This window comes from Condylura cristata, unplaced genomic scaffold (genome assembly GCF_000260355.1).
Source record: "Condylura cristata isolate star-nosed mole 26May11 unplaced genomic scaffold, ConCri1.0 scaffold00028, whole genome shotgun sequence".
Taxonomy (NCBI): Eukaryota; Metazoa; Chordata; class Mammalia; order Eulipotyphla; family Talpidae; genus Condylura; species Condylura cristata.
In genome coordinates this window covers 10,348,744-10,360,889 of record NW_004567129.1, presented here as the reverse complement: position 1 = coordinate 10,360,889, position 12,146 = coordinate 10,348,744, and the positions used below count along the sequence as shown (strand labels likewise).

Genomic DNA, 12,146 nt, shown 5'->3' with positions numbered 1-12,146 from the left:
AGCCCTGGGGCTTCCAGAAAGTACTCTCAGAAGCCCTGATTCATGGCTGGTCAGAGAAGGTGCAGTAAGAGCACCATGTCTGCAGCAGGATAAGCTAACTAATTTGTGGGGCTGATGTATTGGGGTGTCTCACAAGAGCATGAAGAATTCCTGCTGTGGCTCAAGCCACATCTTACTGTAATCTGAGACCAAATCACTTGTTCCAGGCCCCATAGATAGACATTTTTTATTTTTATGTCCTTCATCATATACTGTGATAACTAGCTCAAAACAGAAAGCTAATTTTATGGGTTATACTTGGCTATTTTTAATTGTAGTCACTGGCTGAATCTAAATATAAGCACAAACAGCTCAGAGGAAAAGATGTTAACGATAAATACATAAGGTATTTTTGTCTGTGGCCACTTGATCTGGTCATTGAATTCACTTAGTAGAGTCTCAAGCAGGTAGTCTAAGTAGAGCTGAACGGCTTTTAATGTTCGCTTGCTTTTTCCTGTAACCACTCTGAGAAATGGGATGAGGAGGACACAGGTTAGAGTGCAGGCATCACTCTCTGAAATGGGGAAGGGCAGGAATGGGCCCTTTAAAAGGTGTCACTTGAAAATAGCAGCCATGTTATAAAAACTCAAGCCATACACATAAAACAGAGGTACTCCCTGTCCAATCCATATCACCTCCACTGGTGGCCCTCGCTCCATGGTCCTGTGTATCCTTCCAGCTCTGCCAAGGAATTGATGAACAGATGCATATGCATACCGATAGAGATGGATAAATTAACCATTTTTACATGCCTGCTTCACTGCACAAAAATACCAGTGTGACTGGAAAGCAATCCAGGCTTTTATTTCCAGCCACGTCATATACAATTGAAGCAAAATAAAACCATCCGATTGTGGAAGAGTAAAGTAAATTGGTATGATTATCTGAAATTTCTGTAACTCTGAGCAAATCAGTTACATTATTTCCTATTGTCTATTGTCTAAAAACCCACTTAACATAATTTTCAAAAATTTAGAATAGATCAGCGAAGGACAGTCAGGGGATGTTTTCTCATTCAACAGAATAAGAAGCTTGATGGAAATTATCAGTACATTTAGCCAAGTATTCAATAGACGTGTGCATTATATGCAGTTGTTAACAGCAAACTTTGTACATGGCAAATATATAATCGTATAATGAACAAACATCCAATTACGGATTGCAACACATTTGAGACCACTTGGGGGCATGTTTCATATAAATATTTCTTCTGCTTTGAATTTTAATGATCTTAAATTCTCATTACAGAGCATTAGAGAAAGTTTCTTTGGCAAAGTACCTTTTAAAATATTGATGAGGGGCTTTGTAAATCATATTTGTTTTAAGAAGAAAGACTTCATCTACAGATAATTTTATGTGAGAAAGGAAAGTAGTTACAACATTATTTAAAGCTTTTCTATTGCATAATTATTTGGATAACAACAGATTATCTAAGGCGATTACACTATTGTGCTTCAGATGTTAGATTATTTCAAGGTGAAACTAGCATCAGACACTCCTTGGAAGGCAACTTCATAAAATGCAGCCTCATTCTCTTTTTTTTAATCTGTCCAGCCTACCTCCATCCATCATCCATATTACTTTAATAATAATAATAATAATTAAAAAAAAAACGAGTTTTGTTTTAAGCTATGTTTTGTCTTCTGTGATGTACATATTAAATTTCAAGACTTGGAATATTTTGTATCCAAATTAAAATTTTAAGAGAGTACTTTTACACTATTCCATTCATCATTTATGATTTTTTAACAGCTCTCTATGAACAGTCATGTGAAGCCTATAAGCACAGAGGAAACACTTCGGGGTTTTATTATATAGATTCAGACGGAAGTGGCCCCCTGGAGCCCTTTCTCCTGTATTGCAACATGACTGGTAAGTCAGCCAGCTTTCATTCAGTAGTTGAGTTGGCATGAATGCCTTAGGCCTACAGGATTAAAGTGAGACAAGTTGGATGTTGACCTGATTTTCTGCTTGATTAAAATGTATGTTGTTCAGTAGAGGAACTGAACATAAATGCTGTTTCTCTTCTGTGCATGCAGTATCTTGACAAACATCTAATAATAAATGTATCTTACTAAGTTCCTAAAACAAAAGGGGTAGACTTAATTTCTCCAAGAAGAGTGATAGATGTGAAAGCTTTGAGAAATATTTACTTTTCAAACATAGGTAAACATGAAGTTCATTGTTGAATCCTTAATTAATAATTTTAAATAGAAATTGATAGTCATGGGAAATGTGTTTGATTAAATCCCAACATCCACTCAAGACAAAGCAAAATAAATAAATAAATAAATAACAAGACGGTAAACTAACAGTAGAAAGCAAATTCCATAAGTTGTTAAAAAGGATTCAGAAAAAATACTGTGGCTGTATCATTATTTATGGTGAAATACTGAAAACTTTCACTGTTTGCCACGTAAACACAAGATGCTTCTGTTCACATCGGAGGCCTTGCCCATGGAATAAAGCAAGAACAAGAAATAAAAAAGCTTAGTTACAGATCCCAATCCTAAAAGTACTGTCAAAAGTATGGTACTAAAATTTTTATGCAATTTTTTTAGCAGTCAGCTTGTGTAATAATTTTAATGAAAACTGGCATGCATGCTTCAAAATTTATCAGTAAGTTTGAAGGGACAAGAAGAAACAAATTTAATCTTGAAGAATAAAGGACTTCACTTTCCTTGATATTGAAGACATTATACTGATAGGCTAAGTAAAATAGTATGTGTTTGGCACAATGTAAAGGAATAGACCAGTGAAACTAAGTAGGGATCTGTCATCAGACTCACCCACAGAAAAAGAGTTGATTTATTGGGAAAGTGACAATGATGTGCAACCTAATAGAGATGGTCTTCTCAATCATTTGGGTGCTGGGGAAATTGTAGATAAATGTTGCAAAAATGAATCTTAATGCCTTCTTCATCAGACACAAGCAAACGAATTCTAGGTGAACTGTGTCAGGAACAAGTGCCTATTTAGATTCAATTTCAACTAATAAGACAAAATGTTTTAAAATGAACTTTACAAATTTTAGATTACTAAAGTGATAGGAGTTTCAGTGTCAACTCCTCAGTCTCATACCATGTTTTCTTTTAAGTGTGTGTGTGTGTGTTTGTGTGTGTGTGTGTGTGTGTGTGAGAGAGAGAGAGAGAGAGAGAGAGAGAGGGGGAGAGAAAAGAACTGGGGTATAGGCCAGAGGTGAGGGGTTGAGAGGATTCACCATAGACAGTGTATTTCAGAATAGGTGGAATTAACTGAAATATCCTTCTGAGGGGAACAGTGGGTAAGTCAGGCGAGTTCTGCTGCATCTATGCGGGTTATTAGCTCCCTGGCTGGGATAGAAGTCGGGCTACAGTGGTGACAGTGCTGAGACTTCACCCTGTGCCTCCAGGAAGTGTCAGACTATGTTTTCACTGCTCTGTAGGTCCCCGCGACTGGTAGTGAGTGTATTTGGCAGCATACGTGCACGGCCTTTCCGTCATTATAGGAAGTTTGTGCTGGGCATTGTTATACTAGGGAGTAAGTTTTATGCAACAAAACAACCAAAAAGGGGGGAATAGTTGGTTGAGTAGGAGGTGTTACAGAGGAGGATTTATTCCTTCAACTCAATCAGTGAGTGTCTGGGAGAGAGGAAACCGCAGGACTCTGTCCCGAGGGGTGTCCATTGCGACTGGCTGATGGGGAGTGATTTCGTATTTTACTTTACCTCAAGGGCTTCTTATCTGTGTAGAAGCCTTGCTCGTCTTTCAGTAGATTTATATCAGTGCCACCTTTGCAGTAAATCAGCCATCCACACGGGAGTCAGGAGAGCAGGAGAGGGAGAGCCAGGAGGTCTTACATCAGTGCTCTAAGGTCTAGCTCTGCACTCTGAATGAGCCAGGGGAGAATGGAGGGTATTAAGCTAGGATCTGGGCCATCTAACTTCCTGCAATAGGATGGTGATTGTCTCTGTGTTGGAGCCTGTCTAGGAGCAGAGATAGAAAGGAGTTAGGAGACAACATGGTACTTGTGTGGCATAAGACATGTATGTTTCATATATAACACGGTATATTATACATTATACTTTGTATTATAGGTATAATTATATATCTGCATCTATGTTTCTATATATCCACCTATAACAGGAGTCAGAACCTGTTTGGATAGCAGTTCAGGAAATACAGAATCCAGGCAAGAGCTGGAGATGCTCCTGTGCTGGTTAATAGCAATATCGTGCCCGCCCTGGTGGTGCAATGGGTTAAAGTGCAGTCACTGCAGCACGAGTTCTATCCCCGGCCAGGGGGTGACCCACATGACACAGAACACTTCTGCTGACCTGCCTGCTGCTCCCCTCAGCAGTGTACTTCATTGAGCTGCCTGTTCTGCCCCCTACTCTGTCTCTGGTGAATCCTCTCACCCCCCACTCCAACTCTGGCCTATACCCCAGTTCTGTATGTATAAATAAATAAATCTTTTTTTTTGAAATTTTTTAAAGATTTATTTATTTATTTGTATAGAACTGAGGTACAGGCCAGAGATGCGGAGGGTGAGAGGATTCACCAGAGACAGAGTGGGGAGCAGAAAAGGCAGATCGAGGAAGTGCACTGCTGAGGGGAGCAGTGGGCGGGTCAGGAGAGGTCTGCCACGCCATGTGGTCACCTCTGGGGCAGGCGGAGATCGAACTCATGCGGAAGTGGCTTAATTGTGCTTTAACCTGCTGCACCACCAGGGAGGGCCCAGTAAATAAATCTTTTAAAAAAATTAGCTGGGCTCTCCCTGGTGGCACAGCGGATTAAGGCACAGCACTGAGAAGCTAAAGCCACTTACGCATGAGTTTTATCCCCGCCTGCCCTGCCCCGGAGGTGACCACAAGGTGTGGCAGACCTCTCCTGACACGCCCGCTGCTCCCCTCAGCAGTGTACTTCAATGATCTGCCTGTTCTGCTTCCCACTCTGTCTCTGGCGAAGCCTCTCGCCGCCCCTGAACCTCTGGCCTGTACCCCTGTATCTGTATGCACAAATAAATAAATCTTTAAAAAAAAAATTAGCAATGTTGTGGGGAAGCAGGTTGGAATTCCTCCATGATTACCTGTGAGGTGTGAGAAAACAAATGAAGTAGCACTACATCTGAGTAGTCACTTTTGAGATGTGGCACTAAAGTTGGAGGGGAGAGATCAGGAGCTCAGTTTTAGTTTTACGCTGAGATGCTTGTTACACAGTCAGATGAGATGCTGAGAAGGCAGTTGAGTGTGGGAATATGGCTGTGACAGGTCCTTGGTGGTAATGTGGGACACTACCAACTGCAGGGTGGTGGGTAGAACCTGGCTAGTGGATTTTTTTTTAATTAATTATATACAGTGTGTCTTTAGAGATTTGTTTTTTTCATATACCACAGCTGCATGGCTTCCATTTGTCCTCACAACCATTTTATTTTAAAGATTTATTTATTTATGCATACAAGACCTGGGGTGGAGGCCAGAGGTACAGGGGGATGAGAGATTCACCACAGACAGAGGGGGGAACAGAACAGCAGATTGGGGTCTGCTGCGCCATGTGGGTCTCCTCCTTGGCTGGGGATCAAACTTGTGCTGCAGTGGCTGCAGAGAGCTTCACAGTGCTGCGCTTTAACCTCTTGCACCACCAGAGAGGGCCCCTCACATCCATTTCTCTTCGTCCGCTCTGGCTGCTATAACACAACCCCACAGACCAGGTGGCTTATGGATGATAGGAATGTATCTCTCAGTTTGAGAGGCTGGGAAGTCCAAGGTCATGGTCCATATGGTCAGACGAGACTCCTCTTCTGGGCTGCGGACTTCTCAGAAGGTGCAGGGGGCTAGGGCGCTCTGGAGGGATCTCCTTTATAAAATCTCTAATACCACTCAGCAGGGCTCCAACCTCATGACCTAATCACCTCCTGGAGGTCCCATATACTAATAATATCACTTTGGGGTTAGGTGATTTTATGCATAGAGGTTATAGTGGGGTAATCAGGTGCAGGGCAGGCGGGAAGGGGCTGCTGCGAGGCTTAGGATACAAGTGAGCCTCCTAGCCCCCTGCGACTCTTTCTGCGTTTTCTCTGGGCTCTCTCTGGTGTTCTCTCATAGCTGTTTTTGTCTGAGTGCCCCCACCCCACCATGTCCCAGGCTTCTAGGGCCAAGTGTGCAGTGATGCATGCTCACACTTCACTCCCGGTATCCACAATCAGACACGTGAGCCCCTCAGACCCCACCCCCACTCCGTGCCTTCTGCGTTAACAAGATCAAGGCCTCAGGTGATACCCATAGAGGCCAGTGGCACATAAAGCCTAATAAACCTCAGTTATCACACAGGCGGATGCATAATCAAACCATGGCACCATCCCATATAGTAGAGCAACCTAGCACAGCTAATGACTAGCTCTTGTCTGTGTCCTCAGTGACATTCCCAGTCAGTACCCTGTGCCTGAGGTTGAAGTGAGATAATAGAACCGATATTTTTGAAATCTTCCAGTTGATTACTATATGCATCCACATTTGGGAGTTAGACCTGTGTTCTCCAACGTGAGCATACACAACCTGCTCTATTGTGTGAGGACTGAACAAATTATAAGGCTTCACCACGAAAACAGGAACTTAGAAAAGAAAAGACAGGAACTCAAGTGTCCAGTAATTGTGAGTGGGATGCATCCCCTGAATCAATCCTACCTGCCCTTACTTCTGGAACTTTGCACAAACAACTGCTCTGTCAAATTCTCATTCTGTGAGTCAGGTGCCTGTAAGTTGATAAATGCTTCTCACCTTTAAAGCTGTGAGAAACACACCCCACACCCCACTGAGTTCTCATTATCCATCAGAGTTACTTTCTGTACAGTTAGCATGGACATTGAATTAGTAAACTGGACCGATGCTCCTGGGATGATAGAATAAGATTTGGTTCCTGTGAGCCCCTGGTCATAACTTTCTCATCATCCCATGAAAATGTAGCCTATCAGACAGGTGCTGCTAATTGCAGATAGCTTATTTAATACATACTGTTCCTTCTTTCACAGCAAACTCAGCCAGCAGCACTGTAACATGCCTCAACAAAGCGTGTCAACACTTTTTTTCCATAAGACACATTACAGCTTTTTGGTGAACAGAAATGCTAGCTGTACTCTTGAAGGTCATTTTAAATAGTGAAAATTGGCCCTCCCTGGTGGTGCAGTGGGTTAAAGCACAGCACTGAGAATCTAAAGCCGCTTCTGCATGAGTTCGATTCCCGCCTGCCCGGGAGGTGACCACATAGCTAGGCAGACCTCTCCTGACCCGCCCGCTGCTCCCCTCAGCAGTGTACTTCAATGATCTGCCTGTTCTGTTCCCCACTCTGTCTCTGGTGAAGCCTCTCACCGCCTCTGAAATCTAGCTTGCATCCCAGTTCTGTATACACAAATAAATCTTAAAAAAAAAATAGTGAAATCACTAAAAAGGTCACAAATATGCTGAGAAGAAGAAGAACCCATCACCAAGAGAATGGCCCGAAGTGGGTCACCGGTTGGCAGCTGTTCAGCTGGGTTGCTTAGGGGTGTTGCCGCTTTGCGTGCACCTTCAGCAGTCCAGGGTTGCTTCAGGAATTGATTTGAGGTTGCAAACAGGTATTGGTGAGTAAGCAAATTCACAAATAATGAGCATTGAGTGAACACACACATATAATGTTTATGTGAATAATAAGTAATTTATAGTGTACATGGTTTTGGGGGACTGTGTTTCCAGCATCCTTTGGGCTCTTATAACTTACATATATTTTTATTGAGGTAACATTTGTTTACAACTTTTGTGTGGTCTAGAGGTGAAGGACCACACTCTTCTAGTGTGTAGTACCATACCACGACCCACTTCTAAGGCACCAAAATTCCTCCACCATAGTCCATTGTGCTTCCTCCCCCGTGGGAGATGTGATTCTATAGTTAGACTTCTAGGGTTCATTATTGGTTTGTTTTATCTGACCCTTGGCTTTCCTCTCTGTATTCCAGACATCATCTGCTATTTGTCTTTCTCCCCATTTCTGATTTATGTTGCTTACTACAATTACCTACAGTTCTATCCATGTTGTTGCAAAAAGTCAACAAAAATTTTAAATAGCTAAGTAGCATTACATTGGGTATATACTACATCTGAAAATCAAGCAACATCACATCAACAAAAGGAAGGGTAGAAGTCATATGATCATATTAATAGATGCCGAGAAAACGTTTGGCATAATTTAACATTCGTTATGTTAAAAATCCTCAAAAAATGGGGATAGATGGAGCACACCTCAACACTATATTGTAGCAGACAGACATTCTCAGTGGTAAGAAACTGCAAGTTTTTCCACCAAAATCTGATCTAAGACAAGGGTGTCCACTCTCACCACTATTCTTCAACATAATATTGAAAATCTTAACTAGAGCAATCAAGCAGGAGAGAGATATAAAAGGAACCCAAATTGGAAAAGAAGTAAAACTATCATTATTTGCAGATGACATGATGATATTCATAGAAACCCCCCTGCAGATTCTATTAAAAACTAATTAAAACAAAAAAAATCAGTTCAGCAAATAGCAGGTGAAAAAATTATATAAAAAAAATTTAATTCTTTTTTAAAGATTTATGTATTTATGCATACAGAACTGGGATACAGGCCAGAGGTACAGGGGCAGTGAGAGGATTCATCAGAAGCAGAGTGGGGAGAACAGGCAGATTGCGGAAATACACTGCTGACAGGAGCAGCAGATGAGTCCAGAGAGGTCTGCTGCGCTGGCTGGGGACTGAACTTGTGGTGAAGCAGCTGGGACCAGTTTTGCAACACTGAGCCTTAACCCACTGCTCCACTAGGGAAAGCCCATAAAATTATAAAAATTTGTTGTGTTCCTGTACACACACAGTGAGCTAGAAGAGGAAGAAATCATGAAAAATAATCCCATGTACAGCTGTATCTAAAAGAATTAAAGACCTAGGACTAAATTCAACAAAAGAGGTGAAGAATGTATACAATGAAAACTCCAAATATTATTAAAAGAAATAAAAGAAGACACAAAGAAATGGAAAGATACTCCATGCTCATGGATTGGGAGAATTAGCATTGTTAACAAATGTCCATTTACTCAGAGTATTATACAGTTTCAGTGCAAACCCTATCAAAGTTTCAGTGGCATTCTTCAGAGAAATAGAGCAAACATTATTGAAATTCCTGTGGAACCACAGAGACTATGATATATGCCTGTCGTACTATCTAAATAATAAGGTTATCAGTTCATTTTATTGAACAAATCATTTCATCTATTAAATCAACATATTACATTTCCAATTAATGTGCCTTATTTTAGTCACGTAAGTCTAGCTACAACTCTAAGAACCTTGAAATTAAAGTATATACACAGAGGATAAAGACACTTTAGCAAAATTATTAAAAAAGCATTGATGAAAATGAGGACTTTCAAAAAAATCAAAGCCATTTGAAAAGCAAGCTGTTGAGGGCAAGTGCATAAATATTTCAATGAGAAGCTAAGTGTCCTTATAAATTTTGAATACTGAAATATATTCAAACAAAAAGTGACAATTCCAGAATGCAGTAACCCAGAGAGAAATACGGGCTACTATCCAAAGTTCTGGTTGATCTGGATTTGTAAATGAGGAGGCCAAGACTTGTGGGGGGAAGGGCTCAGGGAAGCAGGTCAAAGAATAGAAAGCCATCTCAAACTACAGCCGTGGCCTCTCTCTCAGCTGGAATATTTTTCTAATGGGAGATTACCTTCTAACAATGTCTCCTTGCTTATAGATACTAATATATCCTGGCTTAATGTGGTAATACAAACCAGGCATAACAATTATGAAAACAAGCAAAGATGCTCAATTGGTAACTTGTAGTTGTATAACTTTACAAAAAAAAAAAAGTTGCTAATTAGAATTAGTATCAAACAAATTATGCGACATGTATTTAAATACATTTAGACATTATGAACCAAAAGACGCTAACAAAAAGTCTATTTTGGATGGGTATTTTCCTGAATTCTGCTAGAAGCTGAAAATTCTTTGTAAATAGAATGTTCTAAATATAACTGAAAAAAGGGATAATATGAATCCCAATGTAGCTGTCTCTATTGAAATATATAGGGTTTTTTTCTTCTACACTAAATCCATTACTTTTTCTATAATGAAATCATTTTATATTCAAGAAGTTTCTCACTATCAAACATTACATTATAAGGATGATTGTTTCTGTGAGGAAAATTGATGAGAGCTAGAATAGTGGCTTTTCTTTAAAATGTTAATTCTGTGGCTTACCTTCAACCTATCCCTCTGTACCACTATGGAGAGAGTTGGATTTCGTTTTGCTGACTCAGCGAGTTTAGAGACCCAGACCTGGATCTCTGCTCTATTACCAGGCTCCCCGTGTGGGTCTGAGACCAGAGCTCCTGACAGCCTTCAATGAGATAAGGCAGATTGGAGAACATGAGCCTTAATATAGCGAAATTATTTTTTCTTTAAGGATTTCCATAAAGAAGGCCACCTTCCCAGCCGTGAGTGTTAATAAGGAACCAACATTATTCCCATGCAACCTTGTTTGCTTCAAGTGTGACTCCAAGAGGCTCAGTCTCCCCTCTTGTCTCCCCACTTCTCTTAACACAGCACTTCCTACCTGCACTTAGTCTTCTTCACATCCATCACCCTCAGCAGTGAACCCTGAAGCAACTCTACAATGGTGTTGCTTAAACAGCATGTTTTTTCCCCTTACACTGTTATCACACTAAAAAATAGCAGTCAACTAAGATAAATCAAGGTCTTAATTACTGAGTTGCTTTACATGCAATCTATATATTAGAAATCTCTCCAGGAAGAGAGATGGGTAGAACCAAACTGCCTCTCCTCTTCTTTTTTTAGTGAGTTACTAAATTTCATAGATTTCCTGCCTCTTTTGGCTATGTCTTCTTACTTATCTGCCTCTGTCTCCTCACTGTAAAAATGATCTTTGCATTTCATAAAGGGTAATTAAAAAAAAAAACATGACTCATACAGATATACAGGTAGAAACTAAAAACCCGAATTAAGGATTTTGTTTAACACGGGATGAATGAGAAAGCCAGTAAGATGTTACAACCAGTTCAGAGGAGAAGCCAGAGAAGACACCGCTGTCTCTCAGGAATAGTGGAATGAATGTGCGTGTGGATGCAGAGTGGCGTCCTGCACAGCAGAGAGGAGTCAGGCGACCTCTCGGGGGAATTCGCTTGTCTATAGACTCTGCTTGTGGTGAGGGAACAAGGCTTTGCTGTCTAAACAAACCAGCCTACCAGGAAGCCTGCATTAAAAAGTAAATGGAAATATATCTTGGAGTTACTTAGTTTCTCTGGAGAGAGGTAAAGGCTTTGTAGGTCATCTGGGGCAAAGACCTAAGGCTTTACCTCTTCATTCTCCTGAGCCGAGCTGCCTCTCTCACTCCATGGAGGGAACACCTGCTCTAAAAACTCCAAGGCTCCTAATATTGGGGCTTTTCTCTTGCATGCAACCCCATTGTGTGGGCAGTGCAGGGAACACTCATCGTTTCAGCCTCTGGAACTTTGGGGCAGGGCGATAATGGATGTTGCAAGGAGTCTATGAGCTGATGTACCTAACCCAGAGGCCATGTCTCTTAGGATGTGTTTGTATCTAGAGCATCTACAGCTACAGCTATAGTGAGAGAGATCTGTATAGAAGGCAGCATTTTAACTTCCAAGGAGGATAACGACTCTGAGCCTTCCTGGTTTCAAACTTCTCCATCACCTATAATTTACAGTATTCCACAGTAGAAGGCAGTGAACATCCCAGAGCGATGAGTAGAATCAGGCAGTCTAGCCAGCACATTGTTCTTATCGACCCGTTCATTCCCTCTTCTCTTTAACAAATGCCTCCTCGCGTGCTGGTGTCTAGCCTCTGTGCCAGATGCTAGAGGTTCCTGGTTAGCAAATCAGAAACTCTTCTCATTGAGCTTACAGAACCATTGCAAAGACCTATAGCATCATTAAGATGCTGAATTACAAATGGTGATGAAGTCTATCTCGTTTACAGCTTCTAAGGTTTCTAAAGAGGTGTATGTGGAAACATCAGATAACACTTAACTGAGAAAACAGTGGGGAGCTGTTGCACCTTAGGTAGTGGG

General features: G+C 41.1%; 1 protein-coding gene across 1 annotated transcript in view; it reads left to right on the top strand.

Moving 5' to 3' along the window:
- The window catches only part of CNTNAP4 (contactin associated protein-like 4), a 232,909-nt gene that overhangs the window by 158,827 nt on the left and 61,936 nt on the right, over positions 1 to 12,146 (top strand). The window contains exon 12 of the mRNA XM_004690363.2: positions 1,792 to 1,911. Coding sequence (XP_004690420.1) covers positions 1,792 to 1,911 — 120 coding nt within the window. The remainder of the gene's footprint in view (positions 1 to 1,791; positions 1,912 to 12,146) is intronic.